Source organism: Osmerus eperlanus, chromosome 25, assembly GCF_963692335.1.
Source record: "Osmerus eperlanus chromosome 25, fOsmEpe2.1, whole genome shotgun sequence".
NCBI classification, from domain to species: Eukaryota; Metazoa; Chordata; class Actinopteri; order Osmeriformes; family Osmeridae; genus Osmerus; species Osmerus eperlanus.
In genome coordinates, this window is record NC_085042.1 from 1,740,664 (window position 1) to 1,767,982 (window position 27,319).

Below are 27,319 nucleotides of genomic sequence, written 5' to 3' on the forward strand. Positions count from 1 at the left end.
TGCTGCACACATAACCTTTTTACTGTACATGTAATTTTATTGTATAGCAGACCTACAGTAAATTGATCTACACAATGTGATCTTTTGCTGTATTTCAGAGAGTTTTGCAAATGAATGCGGAGGACGTCCCGCATGAGTTTATTTAAATTGATGAAGCTGGATTTAACATGACAACAGTGAGAAGAAGGGGAAGAAACATCATTGGCCACAGGGCTATTGTCAATGTACCAGGTCAACATGGGAGTAACATTACCCTTTGTGCTGCCATTACACAGAATGGGGTCCTCCACCGCCATGCCAACTTGGGTCCTTACAACACTGACCTCATTCTTACATTTTTAGACAGATTACACAATATTATCAAAGCAGCAAACCAAAGGGACCAGGGGGGTATTCGTCGTAGCTTGCTAAGCGGTTTAGCGAGCTAATTTTCAGGCTAAGATAAAAAACGCCCCTCTTTTTGGTTCGTGGAAGCAACTTTCGATAAATCACCATAGTAACATATCAATTAGCACTAACCTGCTCCAGAGCAGGCTAACGTAGGTGTAGCTGGATAAGCTTGCCACACCCCCGGAAAATAACATGGCAGCTCCCTTTTTGAGAGACCCAGTTGACCAAGGAGCTATATTTTAGTTCGATTAGCTTTCCATACCAATAGAGTTCTTCGCGATTGCCAAGATCCTTTATTTCACACGGATGAGTTCTTGTTTGAGCGATATCGATTCAGCGGACAAGGACTCATTTATTTGCAAGACCTTCTCGGGCCGTACATTGCAAATATCACACGCCGCAGCAAGCTTATGCTTTATTATGAGCTTATGCTGCTGTATGTGAATATGTAACGCTATGTTTTAGGAAATGTCTTCTTATCTGTTGTGCCTGTGCTTTTTATATGTTTCACCGTGGGAGAGTGGGAAAAGTCATCGATTCCTTTTTATGTCTTGACATGTGAAGAAATTGACAATAAACTTTAACTGTGCTTCAGACTCTGCATAGCCTTGAGTTTTTTTGCGTCAGGTATAGGCTAAATTTGTATACAGTATAGGCGATGCAGAAAACATTGGCAAAGCCGCAGCATGCGTTGCTGTAAAAAAAGTGTACTTGGCGCTTAACCAGCTGATGAATCAATTCATCATATTCCCTGGCCATGTCCCAGTCAATGAAATCAAAGAGGGATTTACACATAGGCCTACATGCATATACACATATATAGTACATGATATAAGCTCAGTAGCCTACATATATCCTCATAAGTGTCTATGAATTCGTATCAATTAGATACTCTTTGGCCTTGTTTTTATCTAGCCTACTTATTCTGAAAGAGTTGAGATCATTATTTTCGCTTGCAAGATCTCATTCGATTATTAATTTCCATTAAGCCTACTGCCAGCAGGCACATTTAAAGAAATGTGATCTGATTGGGGTAATGAGGCACTTAAGATGAGCCTATACATTTCCCCAGAACTTTCGCATTTATAGCTTATCGGCAATTTTTTGCCAAGCTGCTTGTCTTGCTCTGGCAGCGGCAGTGTTTGACTTAGCCATGATAATATGCTTATTGTCTTCGTAGAGACAGACTCATTATAATAGTTTGCTCGGATGGCGAGAATAGCCTATCACCGCTCTCTCTTTCGTCTTTTCCGCCATCATACCGTTAGAAAATCACGGTTTTGGTGATCGACCTTTCCTGCCTTTTGAAGTAGGACGTGCACGTGCAATTTCCCTGATAAGTTTAGCCTGATTGAAATTAACCACATGATTTGGATGCGGATCAGCCGTTGACGAACCGATTGCTGTTCTCACTCATCTCGCTAATGTTAACGGGCTAAAGGGACAATTGATTAACTTAGCTTAAACCCTTACGACGAACGGGGCCCAGATGCAATACATTGTCGTCTGGGACATTGTAGCTTTCCATCGTCCTGCTCGGGTCCAAAACTGGTTTCATCAACACCCACAATTTTCAGTTCCTTTTTTGTCAAGTTCCTTTCAATACCTTCCACCCTACTCCCCCTTCCTAAACCCCATCGAGTTCTTCTCAGCATGGTGGTGGAAGGTTTATCTCCGACCCTATGTCCAGATGGCCCTCATTCAAGCTATGGATGAAGCTTGTGATCAAATTGAAGCAGCATCCATACAAGGGTGGATTTGTCACTCTAAGAGATTCCTCCCACGTTGCCTGGCAAATAAAAACACAGCCTGTGATGTTGACGAGGCCCTGTGGCCAGATCCAGCTAGGCGGAGAGATTAGTTTTTTTTCTTTTTGGTACTGAACTGGATATGTAATTTGTAACAGTATTACTGTAAGCTTACAGTACAATGGTACGTTCAGTAATACTGTATGAAAACAGAAATGTTTTGTTATGAATGTTTTGTTGAAATGTTCAGTATTGACTGACCTGAGGACATGAAAATAAATATTTTCATTAGTCTACACAATTGGTGTCATGTGGTGTTGGTGAATTTATTTTTACACTTTTTCTGTGTAAATGCTAAAAGTGTTTTAGGCTGAGCACAGGAGTGTTTAACTGATTCAAACAGAATCAGACCATATGATGGTTGGGTTTTTATTATGACAACAAAATACGGTTTTTATAAGACATTGTATAGTTTTGACAAAAGTGTTACATTTTGCAAATGATCTGAGGTGTTGTGCTACTTTGGTGTAGTGTTGTGCTGATTGTGTGAAGGGGTTTGAAAAACTGGGCCTGTGCTTAAGCAATTGAAAAAAACTGTAATGTCATTGTGAATCAGCGATTCTCCGTGTGAAGTGTTGAATCTGCATTCGTGAAACTGCATCTACCAATAGGCCTACACACTGTTCCTTTTCCGATGACGCAACTTCACGTAATTGCCTTTTTTAGACACTGCCTTGTAAAATGCCACACGAATGGATCAAACACGGACGTCAGGTGTACAAGCACCAAAGTGCTTAACTGTAAATATACCAATCAGGTAAGCACTATAAAAAGGCAACAGGTCAGTGTACATGACCTCATAAAATATGTAAAGCAATGTTGCAGGAAGAGGGGGAGTGAGGATGAGAGGGGGAGCCCATGGAGGAAGAGTGGTAGGGAGAGGTAGACCTGGAGGCCGTGGAAGAATATGGCCAAATTTACAGTATCTATGTCATGAAATTCGAGCAACATTGGTTGACCATGTTGTGAACCATGGGTCAACATTGAGAGAAGCTGGACAGAGAGTTCAGCCCAACCTCAGCAGATATACTGTTGCAACAGTAATTTGGACATTTCAACAAGAGCACAGGTGAAAAATACTTTTCTCTACCGTCTACAGTACAGTACAGTAAAATGTAGCCTACTATGCACTACATCAGTATTTTTTATTACCCATTCACTGCAGTCCATGATTGAAACAATGTACTGTATTTAATTTGCTGTATGATTTATTTTGTCTCCACAAATGTATTTGCTGTGTTTACAGTATGTAGCCTACAGTATTTGATTTGAAATATGTTCTGATCTTCTCCACAAAATGCAACCTTTACGTAGACAATGTGGAGAGTACAGTACATATACATTTACATTTATTCATTTAGCGACTAAAAAGCGATTTAAGAAATTTAAAAGCGATTTAGCGATTAAAAATCTAAAATAAACTGAGTACAGGGACTCTAAACTAACCAGAAAGAACAATTGGTGTTACCCATTCCATATTCCATGCCCCTGTGGCATAGGACTAAACCAAAAGATATTGCTAAACTGGATGAACAAATATAAAGGACAACTGTGAATACAACAATTGGAGCTCAAATTGAGAATTTTGCAAGTACAAGTCAACAAAGACATTCAATAAAAAAAAATAGAATGGTTTTCTGAACACGAAGACATTGGGATTTATAGGTCTCAGACCTATAAATGTCTGACCTATCTATGATTGTCCGGATGAAATTACGCTTGGCGGAGGGGAAGAATGAACCAATGGCAGCAGGACATCTGAATGAGGAATGAGGGGAGAACAGAAGGGAAAATAAACACAGAGCACACAACGGGACGAACACACAGTCACATACATGGCCGTAACCATAAAAATAGTAAATTAGATCATAAATAGTATAGCCCAGATGCTGTTGTTCTGAAGAACACAAAATATTTTTCACAAACTAAAGATTAAATGTAAAGTTTTCGAAACTTTGTTCAATTTTCCAGTGAATTTTGTACATTTACTGTCCTAATGCACTTCAAACAATATTGTTAAAAAGTAATGACATTCAGTGTACAGTGAGATAAACCATTTCAACATTTCAGAAAATATTAGAAAGACATTGGCACACTTGCATTGTGACAACCTAATGGACACAACATGTTTTTGGTCTCCAATGAATATCTAGACACTTCACAACTAAAAAGCTAAAAGGACTTACAGTAAAGCAAAGAAAACAGGAACAACCTATGCATAAACAAAATCCAAGCAGGACAGAAATAAGAGGTGTATGTGTGGTAGTTAGTGATGTGAGTCGAAGGTTCAAGGTTCCAACAAGTGTGTTTTTGGGTGTATGTATGGTGCCGCAAATCCTCAAGTTTCTAGTATAGTGTCCAGTCTTGACTGCAGAGCAGTTCAGCGTCCAAACCAGACCTGATAGTCTGTATACAGAGCAGGGCTAGAGGGCAGGGGTCGGGGTCGGAGCGGGGGTGCTGGAGGCAGAGCAGGGGGTCGGGGTCACATCATCTGATCATATTGAAGATGATGGCTAATAACCAGTTTGTGGTTGAGAATAATCTTCTTGAAGCATATCCTAAAATCAGCAAGCTCCCAGTCACGTCACGCAGCAAAGAAAGATGCTTCTGCTCACTTGAATTCCTCAAAAACAAACTACAGACCACAACATAGCAAGAAAGAATGGCTGATCTGATGGTCATTGCGGTCGAGGGAGAGAGGACCCAAGTTAACTTGTAGAGAGTTAGGGATTCCTTTTGGAGTCTTGCAGACAGACGTTGAGGTAGGCATGAAAAAGAGCATCCTCCTCTCGTTAGGCTAGGCTGGTGGTGATGTATCTTTCAAGGAGGCTGCAGTTTGGAAATGGGTTACTACTGCTCAGTCTGAGCTTCATACAAAATAAGTCCAGAAGAGTTCACTAGTAAATCAATGCAAGTTGACTTTGATGGGTTTAATCTAGAAAAATCGTTAATTGATGATATTTTGATTTTTTTAATTTAAGATTTTCTTTCCTTGTAAGCATGCATCTGTGTCAGTCTCATGAAGCCTCAGTTAGGACAGCAAATGCAACAATTATCAATCAACAGTTTATGGCTTAGCGATAAGAGATAAGATAAGAGCTTTATGACCAGGCAATATTTTATATTAACCTACATAAAAGATTGTGCCCAGTAAGGAGTTTTCATCTCTGAATAGCTCTGAACTAGTATTGGCAATGCTGGGCATGTGATTTTTGAACATTAAAGACTTCAATACTTTACAATCAGATACCATAAATTCAACAAAGAAAGAACTTTGAAGCTGTGGACAATAGACCAGTGCTACATTAATGTGATGCTGCAGGATATACACTCGGGCTACCAAGGCTACTGCTCCAGCTTGCTCCATCTTGCAACGTCAGCACGTCCTTACGTGTTCCTTTCAAGCTCAGAGATGCTCTGTGTTCTTCCGTATCTGTAGGGTACGGCACACAAACATAAAAAACATGGTTCGGATGATGTAGAGGAGCGCATCTGCATTATAAAACGCATGAATCAGTGCTGCCGTGTAGCGATGCTGCTTCACAATGTTTTCGTTTGGATTCGAAATTCTACCGGATGCTGCTTTATAGAATGAGGGCTGCGACCGAGGGAATAAGGAATAACGGGAAACAGTTAGGGCAGGTCGCCGTTTTGCAAATGTAAACAGACGATGTCTGCGGCGATTTGATTGTTTCGCACTGTCTGAACAATTGTGTGAAAAGAAAGGTTGGTGGCTGGTTAAGGACAGTTAGGCGACAAAGAGCAGGTAGGAAACAGAGAGAAAAGAGAGAGAGAGTTGCTGGGCAAAATCACCGAATCCATAAAGGAGGATGTAGGGTGGTTATGCTGCAAAAATATGTCTGTGTCCAATTATTGCTTTAGTGTGATAGCACTCCATCTCAAGTTTAGGGAGTAACTTTGTAGCATGACTCTCGTTTTTAACAATTTAGTTCAATTCCCCAACTATAAACATTGTCCAGGCTTTCTGTAAGTGGGTGTTTCCACGCATTGAAGCTTATTTTGTCTCGGTATTTTGTCTCGTCGCCGCGGGACGCTATTGGTTACAATAATGTCCTTTGCAATGGAGGATAATTTGGAGTCGGACTGGGTGGCCGTACGGCCCAATGCATTTGATGAAAAAGAAAAGCACAAATTCGTCTTCATTGTAGCATGGAATGAAGTCGAGGGAAGATTTGCTATCACTTGTCACAATAGAACGGTTCAGAGAAAAAGCATTATATTAGGCAAGGATCCGTTAACTGATACGGCGACAGCCGGAGCTAAGGAGGATACAACATTTCTTAAAAGTCCTGTCAAGGACAAAACGCCCAAAAGCCAAGCCAAAGTCAGTTGCGCTGCTGGTAAAGGGCCAACTCCCAAAACAAAGTCGCCATCCAAGGCAGCGAAAACATCAAGCCCCTCTAAAACTCCCGTGGTCAGTAAAACCGCAGCATTCCCGGCAAGGAGCCCTGATTTCGAGGTGTTGAAACCTGACATAGACGCTCTCCCTTCAACGCAAGACAACGATACCTTGGGCCTGGATGAGTTTGACTGCCTGTTCAGAGAGGACTGCAGCTGGGCCGGACTTTTCTCCTTCCAGGACCTCCGAATTATCCACTTACAGCTTTGTTCCGTGAACTCAGACCTAGAGCCGTGCCTTCCGCCTTTCCCGGAGGAACTGGCCGGGATGTGGACTGTGTTATTTGGACCGGCGGAGGTCACCCAGACCGAGATGGACGACTTGTGTTACCGGTTACAGGTGTATCTGGGCCACGCACTGGATACGTGCGGCTGGAAGATATTGTCACAGGTTCTGTTCACGGAAAGCGACGACCCGGAAAAGTACTACGAGAGTCTGAGTGAGTTGCGGCAGAGTGGATACGAAGAGGCGCTACAGCGCGCAAAAACTCACCTGCACAAGGTGAGGACGTTGCCTAATAAGGGTGTAACGGTTCACAAAATTCACAGTTGAGTTCGACAGTGGTGTCACGGTTCGGCATGTTTTGGATAGGGCTACGGCCAGTGGCGGATCTAAGGGGTGGCAAGGGGTGGCAGCTGCCACCCCAATAAAAAATACTGCCACCCCAATCTTTTTTTGTTGTTGTTTTTTTTTATGCATTTAGCAGACACTTTTATCCAAAGCGACTTCCAAGAGAGAGCTTTACAAAAGTGCATAGGTCACTGATCATAACAACGAGATAGCTCCAAACATTGCGGGTAGCCAAAACATGAAGCATACATTGTGAAAAAAAGCCCAAAGGGAAGAACCATAAGAACATGTAGTGAAACAAGTTATAATTAAACAACATGAACCTCAATCTTCCCATGGAAAATATTATTTGTACATTACAGAACATTTCAATAAATAATATTAATGTTACTGTTTAATTTACACTACAATGTTATAGCCTAATCATTTACCATAGGGAGTACTGTACCCCCCTACTTTGGATTTTGATTTGCCTCCAGGAGGCCACCCAACAACTTCCTTCTGCCACCCCATTGCCACCCCGAATGAAAATCTCTAGATCCGCCCCTGGCTACAGCAGAAAAGAAAACATCTGATACATTTTTTTAATTTATTATCATGCTATACCTGACCCATCTTCTGGGGTGTCTTAGCAGCATAGCCTACAACACATCTAGCACTAGCCACATTGCATCGAGCTTGCTTAACGTTCACGCCTCCCAGTGTGTCATGGAGTAGGCTATAGAGTGTTTTTCTTTGAGGGTGGGAGAGACATTTTAGTTGCGTTTTAATGGCATGGCCGGGAATCGAACTGGCAACCGTCTGATTCATAGCCCGATTTCCTAACCGCTCAGCCATCTGAGAGACACAGCACGTTGCATGTTGCGTAATTTTGGCTGTCTTGTTTAGGGACTGTCTTGTTTTGACACTGAGAACATGACATTTTCCATGCCGTCAGACTGAGCCGTGCCGGGAGACTTGACCTAAAAATACAGAGAAAACGTATTCTAAGCAAACAAATCACAGAAATGCTAAATATCGTGATTTCCACTGTGGTAAAAAACACTTTTCTGTTTTCTGTTTTCTTTCTGATGAATGAGGAAGCCAGATTCCTACAATAAGCAATGTTAATCACCCCATCATTTAGTCGCTGTAAGTCGCTCTGGATAAGAGCGTCTGCTAAATGACTAAATGTAAATGTACATTTACATTTAGTCATTTACATTTAGTCATCTCGTCAAGTCAAAGTTCACAATGACATTATTAGTGATCCTTCTGCGGTTGCCAATGCTTTTAACCAACACTTCTCCACTATTTGTAGTTCACAATCGTTCAACCTCTCTTACTTTAATCCGATAGATGAGTTAAGCAGCTCCTTCTCATTCGCTACAATGAATCCTATTGACGTCCAACTGGAAATCTCTGATCTAAAGGCAGGTAATGGTACTGATCCTGATGGTCTGGAGATCAAGTTTATCAAGCTCGCCTCTCATGTACTGGCATTTCCTTTATCGGATTTATTTAACTTATCGTTATCCACCTGTGTGGTTCCATCAATGTGGAAGTCTGCCAGAGTAACACCAATACACAAGGGTGGCGATGCACTTGACCTTAACAACTACAGACCCATTTCCATCATAAGTAGTATAGCAAAAGTGTTTGAAAAACTAATATTTAATCAACTATTTAAATATATTAATGATTTCTCCATTCTGTCACCTAATCAATCTGGTTTCAGACCTAAGTTTTCTACAACTACTGCTCTTCTAAAATTTACCAATGATGTTTCATCCTCCTTAGGCAATAACATGTCGACTGGTGCAATATTTATAGATCTCACTAAGGCCTTCGATATGGTTGATCATTATATGCTTCTTGACAAACTACATGCCATAGGCCTCTCTAAACAATCTCTTCTTTGGTTTAACTCTTATCTCCATTCTAGACGTCAGCGTGTCTCTTTTCAGGGTTATCTATCAGAATCCTTAATAATGGAAAAAGGTGTCCCTCAAGGCTCTTCCTTAGGGCCTCTTTTATTTTCTATATTTATCAATGATCTTCCTCAAATATGCTCAGACTGTCTTATTCATCTATATGCAGATGACACGGTGATCTATGCATCTAACGCGTCAACTTTGGTTCCATTCCAACCACCTACTACTCAATAAGAAAAAATCATATAGTATGCTGTTTCCCACCAGATCAGCTACACTGAATCAAGACAACAATCTCTTACTTAAATTCTTAGATGATACTCCGCTAGTTAAAGTTGATGAACTCAAATATTTGGGCCTTGTACTTGACTCACAACTCTCCTTTAGGTGTCATATTCATTCAGTAGTCAATAAAATAAATTGTAATTTACGAATATTGTATCGTTCTATTAACTGTTTCACTCAACTGATTAGGTTAAGAATTATGACACAGCTAATATTTCCTATATTAGACTATGTAGATGTTGTCTATCAAAACACATCAGAATCCAATCTAAAAGCACTAAATGTTGTTTTCAATAGTATGTGCAGATTTGTGTTGAGATGTCCGTTCACTACTCACCATTGTATTATGTATAACACACTGAATTTATTATCACCAAAAGCCAGAAGACAGTTTCACTGGTACCAGATTATATTCAAATGTATCTACTCTGACTATCCTCCTTACCTGAAGGAATATTTAATTCCATATAGACCTATCTACAGACTGAGACACACCGAATACCCCTTCTTTACTGTACCAAACATCATGAGTTTTGCTCATGTTTGACTGGACTCTTTTTTTATTTTTTCTTTCTTTTTTTATTTATGAATAAATACTGTACGTGTGTATGGGTGAAGGTTTGTGTATATGTGTGCATATATATGTATATATGTATGTATGTATATGTGTATATATGCCTCTCAATAATACGATATGTATTCAATAGGGAGTCGGTGGGGTGGGTGAGGTCTGGGGGTGTATTTGTCTTTGTCTTGTGTCTTGAGGACCCCCTCGAAAACGAGATGCTGCATCTCAAGGGGTTATCCTCCAAACAATAAATAAATTTCAATTTAGCAGACGCTCTTATCCAGAGCGACTTACAGTAAGTACAGGGACATTCCCCCCTAGGCAAGTAGGGTGAAGTGCCTTGCCCAAGGACCAGTGTTGGGGGAAGTTACTCAAAAAAGTAATAGCCTATATTAGTTATTACTTATTATTGTTCAGTAAGAGTAGTGTGATTAAGTTACATTATTACTTTCTGTACAAAGTAATATTATTAATTATTATATTACTTTTACTATTAGCCTACTTTTAATAATAGCGATTTTGACTTTGTAAAACAATTGCAAGAGCATTTTAGACACAGTAGGCTAGCCTACAGACGCAAAATAGTGTTTCTTTAAAGAAGAACGTTTATTTCAAACAATCTTAAACATCAAGAATGCTTAAATTTTAAAAATTATAATATATTTGTGTGAATAAGTTATACTATGTTAGCATCCACTTGTGGAAACGGGTCGCCATCGCTCTTAAAGTTTAGTGGATTTTTCGCTAGCTTCCAGCTTCGTTTAAAGTTTAAAGTGCTGCTTTTGGCAGTAGGTAGTATTTTGTTGGGGCGCAGTTTGCAGTTCGCTTTAATGTGTTTTCCTATATCTTCAATGAAAGCGAAATAGTGTGAATATTTCCACCCCGAAAACATAACATGTTCTGCGGCCATGATTGCTATTGTTATCTGCCTGCAGCGTGAATCAAAGGCAAACAGTAGGTTTAGGCAACAATCTGTATCAGGCTCCTTTGTTGAATTCATGCAGTAACTTGGACAAGTTACTTAAATAAGTTACTGTAATATTATTACTCAATGTCAAAAACGAACGCGTTATATTACTTTGTTACTCACTTAAGTAATAATATACGCGTTATATTACATAACGCGTTACCCCCAACACTGCCAAGGACCAACCTTCTGATTAATAGCCTGATTCCCTAACCGCTCAGCCATCTGACCCCCCCATCACAGATAGGGTGAGAGGTCACCCAGTTCAAAGGTCAAGAAAGAGGTGGAGAGAAATATACTGAGGCAGGGAAACGCAATTGATTAGGACTAGAGAGTGAATTAGTAACATGAAAGACCAAACAGACCAGACATACTACTAGTGCTTCACCAGACACAAACACATACTCACACACACACACACACACACACACACACACACACACACACACACACACACACACACACAGGACAGTTTTTCTGCTCCTGTTACATGCTGACACAAGGGGCAACAGGAGCAGCAGGGTTTTCAGACGTAATTGATTAAAGGGGTCATTGACTGGGTTTGGGGGTATTTCACACTGTTCCTTAAGGTCTCCGAATAGGGTATGTAACATTGGTTGGGCTGAAAATGGCCGGGTGCTGTTCTATGCCTACTTCCTGTGAAATTGTCCTGGGAAAAAACGCAACGTTTTCTCCTTTTATGGTATGCTCATGAATATGTAGATGAGCTGCGCGCTGATTGGTTGGTTTTCAACGAGAGAAGCTGCGGAGCAAAAACGCAACATGGACAACACCACACTGAAACATCGAAGGTGGAGACTTTAAACAAAAACGTGCAAATAAATCTATTGTGTCTATGTTTTCAACATATTGACGAGATATCACTTGAAATGATAACGCTAGTTTTTTCCACTTCTGTTGTCGAAGCAAACAGGATAGACTTAGGTGGGTAACGTTACAGTTTAGCAACCAAACTATATTGTGATTCAACTCAGCTTCAGTTAGCTAGATATATTGCTGAAAAATAAAATGAAAAATAACCTGACAAAGATCTGGACAAACATGCATCGTGAAACACAGTCAGGAACATGAAATAATGCGTTAGCCCCAATAAACTAGGCTAAATCATCACACATTCTTGACAGGCATGGCTGATGTTTGTTTATACCGTAGCGTAGAAGATCCCTGTGCAGTTCGACCCTAAATTATAGACCTAGACCTTATGTTCATCACAACCGCAAGCTGTAGTATGATTTTGTCGGTAACAGTTATTAGCAATGCTAACGTATCCTGTATCTAGCACCTGCCTTTCTCCAGTTCTTTCAAATAGATAATCTAGACAGGTGTTAGCAATAGGCTAGACTGCTATTAGTTTTCTGGCAATTTTTTTGGAAGCTTCCCTTCTAATGCCGACTACAGCTAGTCTAGCTAGAGTCATTTGCTAAGTAAGGTACGTTGATGTGTTTTGAAACGTATTTAGCATTCTACCTATGCTAGATACAGGAGATGTTAGCATTGCTAATAGGCTAACTGTTAGCGACAAAATCATACTTACAGCTTGCGTTTGTGATGAGCATACGGTTGGAACAGCACCTCTTTTCAGCAACAGCGGCTTAACAAATCCTTCTTTTAATTGTCCAAGGTTTTTATTCAAAACTCTCTTTGGTGAAATGGTTCGACAAATGAATAAATTAGTGTCGAACTTCACAGGGATTGTCTCATCGAAAAACATCAGCCATGCCCGTCGAGTGTCTGGTTCCTTGGGAAGATTATGAAAAGTGTCAGCATTCCCAGTACAGCCTGGAACACTGCATTTACGATGGTCCATTTTCAATATACTTTAAAAACTTTCAAACTTTCTCCTTTGTTGTTCGCGTGGAAGTACCCAGAGCAGCTGAATTAGTGTCTGAGATCCTGGGCCAGAACACCAGAGGGCTGGTCTGTATGTAAATGTTGGGGCGTGACAAAGGTGATGCGGAATTTGTGACGTCACAAATTCCGCTTTTTCGAAACTGATCGTTTTACAGCTGCAGTTTCAAGTTGTGAGATTTAGATAGGAAAGAGGTGTCAATGAACTTTGAGGTTCACTGTATGTCCATTTTACCCACCGAACTGTCGTTATTCAACTATGACAAGGTAAAATAGGTTTCACAATCAATGACCCCTTTAACATGCCTCACCCTCTCTCACAAACACAAAAAAAAAATGTTCTCCTTACAATAAATCTATTTTACTAATGAATTGCCAAGAGAGGCTAATTTGAGATTCAAAATGCAGGTCCTACCAAGCTGATTACTGGATTTGGATTTCAGAGAGCCAATAATTACAACATAAAACCTGTAAAAACAAATTGTAAAGCTAATACACTTTGTGCAATGAGGTATTTATAGCTTCACAGTATGTGTATGGCTTTAAACCAAACACTCCGTAGTTCCGGAGAAGTGTGTGTGCCTGCATGGGAGAGAAACAGATCTCGGCATGTGTGTCGCTGTCAGTCTTCCTCTGTTGTTGGCTGAGGGAGCTCAAAGGAGCACTGACATTTCCAAGAGCAGATTCTCTGACATGATTCAGTACTGCTGTGCTGTCTCTCCTGGACAGGAAGTGCTGCCTTAGTGGTCTTCCCTGACACTTTGTTTAGCAGTTAGGACTCATATCTTCGAGATATGGCTATAACAGCACCTTATGGTGGCATGTAAATACGGTCTAACCACAGCACAAGTACATATTTGCATGTGATTTTGTGTCATATGTTTGTGTGTGTCTGTATGTGTGCATGTAACCAAGTTCAATTGGTGAAACTCAATCCTCAGTGTAATAACCGCCCACCTGCACCATCAAATTGCTAGCTTTTCAGTGATGTAGCAAGCCAAAGTGGGGTTTATGAAAGGTTGTGTAATTAAGTCAGAGAACCCGAGTTTGAACACCAGAGTTGGCAAATGAGGGAGGAAGCGATACATTTTACATTGCATTTTATTCTTCCCTTTTCCCAAAGCAACGTACAAATAGTGCATAAAGAAAGCACAGTCATGGCCAAAGGTATTGGCAGTAACAGAAATTTGTGATTTTAGAGTATTTTTTAACATGTCTATGGTATACTGGAAAACATTGATAAGCATTTCGTGCATTTTAAAGGCGTTTATTGGCAAAAACATTCAATATATGCAAAGATTCCCTCCTATTATAGCAATCAGTCTGCTCTTATAATCCAATCAGAATGATATGATTTCACCTGACTAGTACTCATTCACACTTTCCAATGTGATGATATGATTAGTCAAATGATGTGAGCTGGTCATTTTGTATAAAAATAGCGACGTGGTTTTTTGTGATTAAGTAAATTCTTTGGGCCAATAAAGCTTTTATTTTAAATGCATCTGATCACTCTGCACAATAATCTAGAAACAATGTGAATCAACACCACAACAACTGATGCAGCAAATTTTGAGAAACACGTATGTCACTGCCAATACTTTTGGCCATGACTGTACAGCAGAAGACCAAGGATGAGAAGTGTATAGTTAGTGTTTCGGTTCAAGTCAAGGAATGGTGTGTATGAGTGTTGCCAGTTTCGGGTATGTTTTGCATTTTGAATAGAAGTGTTTTCTCAAGTATTGCAAGAGGTTTAATTCTTGAACGAAGTGTGTCATGTATTAAACAGTGTGTAGTGTTTCGCAAACAGTGTCTTGCATAATTGCAAGTGCAAAGCAGAATATGTGTTTGTACTTTTGGTGCCTTTGTTTAAAACATGGTCACAAAATATAAGGTTTTGATGCTTTTGTCTAAGCATTCCCTTTTAGTGTGTAAGCAATCGGCAAAACTGTAACACAGCGCAATAATAGATGCTTTCTATTTCCACTTTTCATGTTTAGCACTTGGAGTTGCATTTGTTGTATGATCTATGTATGTTTACGTATTAATAAAGTTTGATTGTTTGATTGGTCGATACTGACAGGTTAAACTCACTCTTCAGTAAAAAATACTACCCACCATGGAATTGCTAGCTTTCTGGTGGTGTATCTGGTTCAAGTGGTGGTTATGGAAGGTGGTCATTGTGTGTGTGTGTGAGTCAGAAGACCCTAGTTTGATCCCCAGAGTAGGTACATGAGGGAGAAAGCATTAAGGATGAGCGACACAATGACGTCTGTGTGTATGTGTGTGTGTGCTCTTCTGGTTCTACCCATTGGCACTTCTTTGCTTTTCACAATATATGCTTCATGTTTTGGATACCCGCAATGTTTTTGGGGCTATCTCAATGATCCTTGACCTGTGCCCTTTTTGTAAAACTCTCTCTTGTAAGTCGCTTTGGATAAAAGCGTCTGCTGAATGACTAAACGTAAATTGAAATGTGTGCAGCTGCTGGAGCAGCACCGGGGTTTGGAGAGCATGGTGGAGCTACTGCAGGTGTACAAGGAGGAGGACCAGGCTTATGACGCTCTGCTGGAGGCTGCAACACAGCTGTACCAGTACCTGCTGCAGCCCTTCAGAGACATGAGGGAGCTGGCCATGCTGCGCAGGCAACAGATCAAGGTAACACACACAGACACACTGAACTAACACGATTTGACGCTTCTGATTGTTTGAAATTGTAAGGTGTCTCAATGGACTTAATGTGTATGTGCGCGTGCGCAAGGTGCATCTATTTGTCGACAAGGTCCTGTCTCCTTGTTTCCTCTCCTCATAATCATCCGCATCATTCTGTCACACCCATTCCACACTGTACTCGTAAACCCAGAGACCATTGTAAAAGAGAAATTACACTCCAAATCTTCAGCTGGTATTGTGTGCTAACATTTTCTCCAAACTAAAGTATATTGATTTAGACCTAGACTAAAATGTAACGTCTAACAAAGATTTGAACTTGGATAACTAGTCCCAGTCCAGTGTTACCATTACACCATAGCATTTCAGTCACTCATACATTAATACCGTTTTTCACAACTGCTAAGACACATTTTGTGAATCCACCCATTTTCTCAAAACTTTAAACACAAAACCAAATCTTCAAACTACATTCATCAAACCTTATGAAACCTTGTTCGTAGGAGTAACCCAGCTGCAGCCAAAGGCTTGAGCACACCCAATAAATAGTTTATCTGCGTGAGAAATACAATGTGTGGCGGGAGTGCGTGACACTTGAGAGCCCTGGGTTATAAACCGCGGTTTTATTTCCAAAAAATACGGTAATCTTACATTTCTGTGTCTAATGTAGAAAAGTGTGTTTAGTGATTTGCAAAACACTGGGTGTAGTATTTTGCAAATAGTGTGAGGCTGAGAATGTGCTTATAGTTGTGCATATCTGGGCTGCTGTTTTGCTCCTTGAATGTCAGGTTTCACTAACTGTGTGTTACAGTTTTTCACAATTGTTAAAACACGTTTCTTGAAACAGTCACCCCTTTTCTTAAAATTGTAAACACAAAACCAAATCTTCAAACTAAATATCCCAAACCTCTGACTCTTCTGCCAAAATCAAACATTCACCCCTAATCCATGTAACCTGTGCTCAAAATCAAACAATGCTGTCAGATCATAAACACAGCAAATCAATATATAAACACTATGGAGCAATCATTAGACACAACACAAAAAAATGGAGAACACAGAATCCAGGGCATATAGTTACATGTAAAGACAAATTTGTTTATGTATACACAGTAAATACATTTATGTAGCAATTTGGATTTAGGATTTTGAAACACTGGATTTTGGTGTTTCAACACCTATTGATACTTTCCTGATGTATGACTATGTTTAGCCTGTGTTCTGCACCTCTCTTTCGCCAACCGTCTCTGGAGGGGGGGATCCCTCACTGAATTGCTCCTCCCAAAACTCCTTAAATTTTTTCTCCTCAGTGAGTTTTTCTGGGAGTTTTTCCTTGTCTTCCTTGAGGGTTGAGGTTGGCTGAGGGGCAGTTCTATGGGCATATGTGAAGCCCTCTGTGACATTGCTTGTAAAAAGGGCTATACAAATACTGTACATTTGATTTGAAAATATTACAGTAACCATCACAACTTACTACTGTCAACAAAGAACAAAGAAAAACGGGGTAAAAACCCTCTGGTGTGTTGGATCCAGCCTTGAAAACACTCCACACCTATGTCACCACAGGCCAATTATATTGCCTGTAGGAGATTTACCCTGGTATATGGGTTTCAGTCACAGACCTTCCACCGCCACACAGAGAAAATGTCACGGTGGCTGGCTGGCATGTAGACCCAAATGCAAGACTCAGACCCAGGAATTAAATTAAAGATTTATTTAAACTAAGTCGGAGAAAAGGCAGGGCTGCAGTAGCGGAGAATCCGAAGGGGAATGCTGGAGTGACAAGTCTGGAGCGGCAGGGTTATGAACCGGGTCTAGAAACAGACAAAGAAACTGAGTTAATAACAGTATAAGATGCAAGACTGACTAAGAAAACTTGAACCGGGTGTGGACGATAACGACGTTGAACTGGCGAAGAGTGGATGTGGAACCGGGGTTAGTATTCAGATGGTGATGAGTAATGATCCGCAGATGTGCGTAGTTCCTGTCCACACGGAGCGTGTGGACAGGAATGCAGGAGACAGGTAGAGAACGAAAAGGGCAGGTCCAACCCAGGGACATGACAGTACGGTCGCCTCCAGGCGTACTGTCTCCCCTCTCTCTGAGAGAGGGGAGACGGAGAGTCTGTCCGGAGCGCCTCCAGGAGGCGCTCCGGACAGACTCCCCGGACGGATGAGAGAGGGGTCGAATATACGGGAACGGGGCACCCAGCACCGCTCCTCTGCAGGGGTGCAGATGGGATTTTTGAACTGGGGGGGACCAAGCTGTCAGCAAATGATTCCAACTCAACTAGTTATTTTGTGTAATGTTATATATATGTATATACATATATACAGTATCAGTCAGACTGGCAATGTTTATTGCAGCTTCAGTATATGAAGCTGCAATAAACATTAGTATGTCAATCACGCACCAAAACTTCATGCCCTCTGCAAATGTTTTATTTAAACATTTTGCTGATCTCAGCAGGATGTAAATTATTACAAATTTAACAATGTGTATGGAAACGGTATAAAGTATAAACACAATAGATTTACATAAATAAAATAAGTATAGCATTCATAGCATGAAATGTGAAATGAAATGTACACTTTAAATTAAACATTCGGAATTCCCTCTGCAAGTATGACTTTTCTTTGTAATTGTTTTTCCAATAATAAACAAAATGTATTAAAAAAAAACGAAAAAAAAGAATTCCCTCTGCAGCCAAACAAATTTAACCTCTAGAGGCAGACTCAATAGGTCCCAAAAACATCTCTCCTCCTTTCATTTCCCTGAAGATATTGCTGGGCTGTCTGTCTTGTCTGTCCAGTTTGTCAAGTCTGTCTTGGTGAATATGGCACACAGCAATGCCATTGAGCCTTTTTTGTGTCGTGGTTGATCGCAACCAATAGGTTAATGAAAGGGAGCGAGCCAAACATTTCAATTTTAACCAGCCAAACGAACGGGGCTACTAACGTCATCTTCATGACAAACAGGAAGACGCCAAGCCCAAAAGCACAAACGCCGGCTCCAAAAATACTTTAAATAAGCATAATACACTTTGCTTATTTAAGCAAAGTGTATTGCGTTACACACGCTAATACAAGCTAACATCGCTAACATCGCCTAATCAGCTGTGCAGTTATGAACTGATGCTTGTCGCCTTATGTAGGGAGAGTGGTGGGGACGGATCGGGGTCACTGGGAATCTGGGAATCCCCCCCGTCCCCAGTGCCATCTGCGCGCATGCTCCTCTGGACCATAACCCTCCCAGTCTACAAGGTACTGGAAGCCGCGTCCACGGCGGCGCACCTCCAGCAGGCGGTTCATAGAGGCCTCTAATCAGAGAATATACAGATAATGGATTATATTTAAATGACAATTGTATTCAGCGACACGTTTATCAGAGCTGCGCTTGTTTCTACGTTAGGTTGATGAGGGCTTTTTTGTGTCATTAACTCATTTTTGCCAGTGTGTCTCCTAGTCATAGGAACCCTAAAGGTGTGCATTCTTGATCCTGTTGCACTGTGTGTTTGTGTGTGTGTCCAGATCTCCATGGAGAATGACTACTTAGGCCCTAGGCGTATTGAAAGTCTGAAGAAGGAGGACTGTGATTGGCAGATGAAGGCACAGGAGGCGGTGCTAAACATCCAGCAGTTCACTGTCAGATACTTTGAGATCACTGCCCGTGCTCAGAAAGGTATGTTGTGTCCACAGGAGGGATTGTTACACCTTTATCCTGGTGGAAGGAGTTGAGGAGGGCATCATCTTAAAGCAGACAGAAGTTCAGATACACTCACATACACACACACAGAAACATGCGCAGACAGTCACACTGTCTAAGTAATGATCGATGAGCTGAATTTCTTATTGATCAGCTGTGAGCAGGGAAGGTACTATAGCCTACCCTAACACACACCTCAAACATCATCTGCTTAGTTGGCTACCTGTTTGTCTGCTGAATAAGTAAGGTTACATTGATTTGCAGCCGGCTCCATTTTAACAGTGGATAGTGAGTGTGTGTGTGTGTGGGGGGGGGGGGGATCTGTAGACTGCAACATCCCAGTCTGACCAGCAGGTGTCCGTGTGGTTCTGCCTCACAGCAGACAGACGTGTACTCCATCTTTCAATCCCTACTCACAACCATACATGCATGCACACACGCATACAGATGCCAACACTCCACACACACACACACACACACACACACACGCAAACACACCACACACACGCACGCACACTCCCAGGGAGGGGACAGTGATGTTGTCAGAGGGTGTTCTGACTCTGTCTTCTCCTACACATGACTCATGTTGTGTTTGGAAGCCATGGGATGCTACTACATCGCCTGACTGTGTTGTGTACGTGTGCACGTGTGTGTTGTATGTGCGTGTGAGTGGTGCGTGTGCATGTTGTGTATGTGCATTTGTGTATATGTTGTGTGTGTGTGTGTATGTGCAGCGGTGTATGAGCGTATGAGGGTGGACCAGCGTAAGCTGGGGAAGGCAGCATGGACGGCTGCTGTGGAGCGCATGGAGAGACTGCAATACTCCGTCGCCAAGGAGACACTGCAGCTGCAGAGAGCCAGAGAGATCTGTCTGGAGCAACAGAAGCACACACTCAAAAAGGAGGTAGACACACGCACACACACTCAGAGAGGAGGTAGACACACACACACCCACACTCACACACACACACACACACACACACTCAGAGAGGAGAGGAGGGGCCATACACAAGTACAAGTGGCTTTAATTATCATTTCAATCATATACAGCTAGTACAGTACACAGTCAAACCAAACAACGTTCCTCCAGGACCATGGTGCTGAGACAACATAAAACACAGAACTACATGAGACTACACAGAACTAAATAAGACCTACATATTTCGACATAAAGTACATGTGCAAACATTTGCAAAAGGACAACATGCACAGTAAGAGACAGTGCAGCCTAGACCAGTACACTGTTCTAGTCTGGAATTGTCAGATACACACACTGAGAAAATTGCCAATTTGTGCAACATCATGTCACACCTACCCGGCTGCTACCTCAATAACTCTTATGTCCATATGGGATAAGCTTATCTGATGAATACTATGTCATAGCATATTATGTTCACATTCACAGGATCTTTTTTTTGCACTTGTTTGTCCTGTTGCACTCGTCTGCGCGTGCACTTCATGTACAACTCGTAGGTCTTATTTAGTACCACATGTAGTCCCATGTATTTCTGTGCTGTTTCACGTAGCACCATGGTCATGGAGGAACATTTACATGTATGCATTTAGCAGACGCTTTTATCCAAAGCCACTTCCAAGAGAGAAGTATTGGGTACTGCAGCACGTATATGATTGAAACAACAACAAAATCCCCCGAGGCCTGACTTGAGTGAGGGGCTGACTGTGCTGTTCCAGATGCAGAGCCTGAGCGGCGATGGAGCGATGGAGCGCCTTGACCTCATGGAGGGGAAATACTACGACCTTCAGCTGCAGCTGTATGACATCCAGGCTGACATCCTGCAGGGGGAGGAGATGCTGCTCACCGCTCAGCTGGACAGCATACGCAGACAGATGACCGGTGTGTGTGTGTGTGTGTACCTTTGTCTGTGTGGGTGAGTGTGCTTGTGTGTGTGTTAACTCGGATAAACTCAGTTTGCGTGTTTATGATTTTTCTTTGTATTAGGGTTTCTTTTTTGGGGGGAGTCTCCACTTTCTGTACATGTCTAAAGGAGGATGTAGGTAGATGTTTGAAAACTCCACCAGCCTGTGGGGTTCCAGTGTTGTGGCAATTCAGCCACACAGGCACAGAAGTGGGGAGGGGTGTGTGCTAATCTCACAGCTCTGCTAGACACGCTCATATTGCCCTGATTCTGAGAACCAATAAAGCTGCTTTATCTGCACCTTGGCCAGCAGGTAGGAGGCCAGACCTGGACAGTCATGTTGCCATCTGCTATGGTGTGTGTGCATTCATGTGTAACTGTTGTATGTGTGTGTTTTCCGGACTGCATGTGTGTGTGTGTGTATTCATATGTAACTGTGGTATGTGTGTGTGTGTGTGTTTTCGGACCTGCGTGTGTGTGTTGCAGAGTGCCAGGACCAGGTGGTGTACTATGATACCTATGAGAGTGTGGAGGGTGTGGTGGAGGAGGAGCACACAGACAGAGAGGAGCTGAAGAGGTTGCAGCTCAGCGCTAGGCAGCTGGAGGCCAGGAGGGGGCGTATCACTGCCAAACGCACCTACCTCAAACACAAGAGGGTGCGAACCCACGCGCGCACGCAAACATGCATACACACACGCGCGCATGCATGCATGCACACACAGTAGGACTGAGGGATAACTGGGAGGTCCTTTGTGATCCTGCAGGAGATTTGTGTGAGTAACCATGGTGACAAGCAGCAGAGATGCCCACGCAGCCAGCAGGACATACAGCAGGTACACTGACCTGGGGCTGGGACTGGGGGCTGGGGCTGGGGGCTGGGGCTGGGGGCTGGGGGTTTTCACCTTGTATTGTACAATCCGTCTCCTTCTCTCTGTTCATCATGTGTTGTCACGAGCAGGAGGAAGAGGAGGATGAGGAGAGGAGGAACAGCAGAGTGAGTCTGGAGAGACAAAAGACCCTGGACAGGCTGCGCAACTTCAAACAGGTGAACAAACACACAAACACACACACACAGCAACAGCACTGCCCTCGTGAGTGTGTGACTTTCTACGGTTCCTTCCTCTGACTCTCTCTCTCTCTCCCCCTCTTTCTCTCCATCCTTCTTGTAGCGGTACCCCGGTCAGGTGATCCTGAAGTCCACTCGTTTGCGTGCGTCCCAGTCCAGAGGAGAGGAGAAAGGGGGAGAGGGAGGAAGAGGAGGGGAGAACCAGGGCCAGACCAGAAGTCTGAGCACCAGTGTGCAGACAGACCCCAGCCCAGTCCTAAACCTCCCAGCATCACTGCTCCCCATACCAGACAACTCACCCCCTTCTTCTCCGCCAGAGTTCCCCGCCTCCCCGGCCTCTCCTCCTCCTCTCCCGCCCCCCCCTCCTCCTCCGCCTCCCCCCCAGGAGGGGACACCCCTCTCCTCCGCCAGCCAGGCTCCGGGTCCCGGGGAGGCGAAGGGGGAGACCGGTCCTCCTCCCCTCTCTCCCCTGGGGCCCTTCCTCCCTCGCTTCTTTGACAGCAGCCAGCTGGTGAATGCCAGGAAAAGGCTGAGGAAGACCTCTCCCCTGGAGGCTCACAGGAGGAAAGGTACCCAGCTAACACCAGCCTCCACATCATTCCAACCCCTTACGCCATGTATTCACCACAGCGCATGTTATCATGTGTCCATATTGTTAACAATACGATTTTGTTGTGGACAGTCATATTTTTTGAGGACGGAACTTAATAGTGGATGGAACTGAATAGTGGAAAACTAAGATGGTACATAGCAAAGATACATACAAAGACAATAACAGGTGTTTGTTGTACACGGACACATAACACAATATGTGTTACAGTAGGAACACATATATGAATGAGTAATATGATAGGATAGTCTATATATGATAAAATGATGAGACAAGCAGATCTGCTCATTTTAATGAATAGAAAGAAAGAAAAAAAGGGATATGAATTAGGGGCCTGTGCCCCAGTAGAGTTTGATGTCTATCAACGCTGATGCAAACGCCACTGTAGGTCTAGGCTGTCTGGTGGAGATAATATAGATAGATTTTTAATATTTATTAAGAAGGAAATCATTTGAGACAATTGTAAAACAAGATCGTATGATAGTGCGCCTTGGGCCGCAAAGTTTTTGGCCAAACTCAACCTGCGTCCGACACAGTTAATGTAAGCTGAAGCACTGAACCACCGTTAAAAAAAATTACACTTTATTTTACTTGAAGGCGAAGCACCATGTCATGAAGGGTGACGTGACCGAACTCAAACATAATCGGAGATTCAGCCCATCACCCCCAACACAAAAAGCTTTCCAGCGTACCTGGCAACAGCTAAACTGAAATGAACTATGTTCGTTATATAAAAGTTTCACTTGAAATAAAACTGCATCCCCCCCCTTCCCCCGCCAGTGAGCTCCCCCATGGACGAGGTGCTGGCCTCTCTGAAGAGGGGCAGCTTCCAGCTGCGCAGGGTTGACCAGCGTGGCCCGGCCCCGGGCCCAGAAGACGACCCAGACAACATCCTGGTCCAGATCCGGAGGGGGGTGAAGCTGCGGTGTGTGCCCAGCAGGGAGGCCCGGGGCCGGATGGAGGACATGCCCTTGGACCCCCTGACCAGGAGCATTCACCAGGCTCTGCAGCGCATCAAGGACGCTTCACCTGACTCTGACTCAGATGACGAGGGCTTGTTGTGTCCTGACTGGGAGAGCTAGGGATGGCACATAAACTCATACACACACACTCATGCACACATACACACACTCACAGACCCTCTCATGCTGTAAAACTATCCTATAGGCACACATTCACGTACAGTAAATTCACACACATATCTAATCTCAGCCAGTCAATGTGAATCTGGGATGTGTACCTTTTTTAGTCTCTCTGCTTATGGCACAAAGCAATTACAAGCAATTTCAAGTTACAATCAAGCTTTTAATAATTACGGTGGTTACACACACAACCTACGCACACACACTTGTAGCATTCAACACCAAAAGTATTGCCCTGTGCTGGACTAGTGTGTGTGTATGTCTTTATCTCTATCCCTCTCTCTCTTTCTCTCCCCAGCCCTCTCCCTTGTTCCATGTCCCTTTCTCTCTATCCAACCCGTCCTTCCCTACGTCCCTTTCTTTTCCTTTATCTCTTTCTTTCCCCGTCCCTCTGTCTCCATCCCCTGCATCCCTCTCCCCCCGATTCCTCTGTCACGGTTCAGTGTGAAGGGGGATCAGTATTGTATGATTGCAGCATAAGGTATGCCTGCAGGCTGACACACAGTCTGGTAATGGGCTTATCTCCTGAACCTGAGCCAGCCAACATTATACTGTTGCATGGCAGCCAGCCAGCCAGCCAGTTAGTCAATCTGTTAGCCAGTCAGACAGCCATTCAGTCTGTTAGCCAGCCAGTCAGTCAATCTGTTAGCCAGCCAGTCAGTCAATCTGGTAGCCAGTCAGCCAGTCAATCTAATAGCCAGTCAGTCAGCCTGCCAGCCACCCAGCCAGTCAGTCAGTGAATCTATTAGCCAGTCAGCCTGCCAGCCAGCCAGCCAGCCAGTTGGCCAGGCAGTTAGTCTGTCAGTTTGTTAACCAGCCAGTCACAGGCCAGCCAATCAGTTAATCTGTCAGCCAGACAGTCAGTCAGCCAACCTGTCAGTTTGTCAGCCAGGCAGTCAGTCAGTTGTTTTTCCAGTCATTCTATCAGTCTGTCAGACGTTTGGCCAGCCAGCTCGTCAATCTTTCATACAGACCATCAGGCAACCAGTTAGTCAGAGGATTTAGTGGCCTGAGAGGGGGAATCAGTAACCCGGTAACAGCATTTGTGTGTGTTTCTGAGAGGGGTGGGGGAGAGGGAAAGGGAGAGAGAGCGAGGGATGGGTAAATTGAGTGCTGACATCGAGTGGGTAGTGATTATGTCATCACCACAGAACTCAGAGCTCCTTCCACTCCAATGGGATGGAGGAGGATGGAGGGAAAGAGGAGGATGTTTTTCACCCCCTCATATTTAGTGGCCTGGGGAGAGAAAAGAGGTGTTGGATTATTTCTCTGCTCCCCCCCTCTCTCCCTATCCTTCCCTTCTCACTCTCTCGACATCCCTCCCTCAGCTTATCTCACTCTCTATGACACTTTTCTCTTCTCTCTTTTTCTGCCATGTTTTCCTGCCGTCTTTCTCGGCAGATAGAAGCACACGGTTGGAGGTCCAATAATCATTGCATTATTGTCTTGCACACAGACACACACACAGTCTTGTTGGACTAAGACCACAGTCGCCTTTTAACTAGTCCTTAGTGTTCAGTGTGGGTACAGCACTTCATTCTAGGAATTCACAAGACATACACACACACAATCACATAAGGGAAGGTGAGGGTTAGGGTTAGCCTAAACCAAACTTGTTGAGGAACATTGTAAGACTTGACCTTCCTCTGTTGTGTGATAAGGGTTGTTTAGAAGACCTCACAAAGCATAACCTCACTAAGACCAGTCTGTTATTGTGGTTTTGACCTTGACCACTGTATGTTACTCTCTCTGCACTGTTATTCTATTATAAACATTTCTACAATCAATCAATACACTAATTCTTCCCTGAGTGGCAATTTGCAGAGGCAGTATTGTGACACATAACCCTTAACCTAGGCCTGACCTCATCATGACCCTAATTCTAACCTGAACCCAAATACAAGCCTACCTAACCCTTAAACTAATATCTACTTAATCCCAACTGCACAATGCCATGGACCTACACCATGATCTCTTAACACCAAATGAACACCACATTGATCTAATCTACACCACTACACTGATCTATCAACTTGACCTATCATCACCACACTGACCTATAGATAAACAGATTCTTTATTGTCCTTTTTCAAGGAAATATGTTGCCACCATCTGTACAGAGCCTCACATAAACACAGATTACATAGATATAATATACACACATACATACAATACGTAGATACAGTACACACCAACATAACTACCTGGCTCATATACACAGCATCTTTCCATATGCTGTTTACTGGGTGTTTTGTTTAAATGATGCTATGCCGTCAGGAACAAAACTCCAGCCATAGCATGCCAGTATCCAGGCCAGGGATCTGTATCTGCGACCTGCTGGAAGCAGTGTGAAAATGGATGGAAGTGGCACCTGGGGTCATGTGCAATGGTTTGTGCTGTGTGAAATGGCTCTACTGTTGAGGTCTGAGAGGTAGGGGGTGGAGAGGCTGTCATCTATCACACTGACCTATCAACACCTCACTGACATATCAACAACCTCCATGTTAGTGAAATGTTGTTTTTAACACTTATTTGCATTTGACATTTGTTTGTAAAAACGATATTCGATTTATTTGTAGCAAGAACTTCTTCCATGTTACATTATCAACAAACATGATGTTGTAATAGTTTTATGATCCTTCAGTCAACCAAGAAGTGCATAATCCTTGATAGAAAGTAATTATGTATAGCTTATTAGGAGCAACAATGATTTTGTAGAAGTGCAAAAAACACACAATTTTACAAACAACTCATCCTAAGTTGCTTGAAAAACCAGATGTGTTCATTTATTCTGCCCCTCAGTCTCCCAGAGGTGCAGACTGGTTTAGTCAGGGAGCTCCAGAATATTTAAAGATGTTTATTTATGTCCTCCTTGCTATTTAATAAACCTCTGAGAGTTGAGGAACAGGAGTGAAGTGGTGTCATTTAAATCCATTCATGTTGTTCTTGATATTATACAGTTAGTAAACCATTGGCATGCCCTTTGTAAACTGTTGGTAAACACCACTTTACCACTGGTGTTGGTATTCATTAGTAAATAGTAGGCCTAATTGGTAACCTAGTGTTGTCCTGGCTGCCAGCTGGGTGTTCTAACACTCTGGAACAATGGCTGCCCCATAGAATCTTCTGGAACCATAGAATGACCCTTTGGAGAACATTCCACATAAGTCTCATTGATGACACATAAACAAAGCTTTGTTGACAAGACAGAGTTAGTGGATGTGGTTTTATGTGAACAAAAACACCACACTGTTTTAATCCATCACCACTGTATTTGAATATATTTGAAAATATTTGTAATCTTTCAAGTTTTAATTTTCACCCCACATTCAGCTCCACCTATGTACTCTCTAAATTAACTTTAATAAACTTAAGCCTGTGGTGTCATGGTCGAGTCTGGTCGTCAGACACACTGCACCACACCTAGCCAGCATCCTGCTCCTGAGATACCTCTTTGAT

General features: G+C 42.7%; 1 protein-coding gene across 1 annotated transcript; it reads left to right on the plus strand.

Annotated features, from left to right (window-relative positions):
* Nucleotides 1–5,612: 5,612 nt before the first annotated feature.
* Nucleotides 5,613–27,234, plus strand: LOC134011733 (junction-mediating and -regulatory protein-like). The gene is made up of 10 exons (XM_062451149.1): nt 5,613–7,119; nt 15,275–15,448; nt 18,991–19,141; nt 19,900–20,069; nt 20,858–21,020; nt 21,529–21,698; nt 21,807–21,875; nt 22,001–22,087; nt 22,212–22,677; nt 23,499–27,234. Exons 1-10 carry the CDS (start codon nt 6,268–6,270, stop codon nt 23,798–23,800), a joined length of 2,604 nt encoding a protein of 867 aa, XP_062307133.1. The 5' UTR covers nt 5,613–6,267; the 3' UTR covers nt 23,801–27,234.
* Nucleotides 27,235–27,319: the final 85 nt, after the last annotated feature.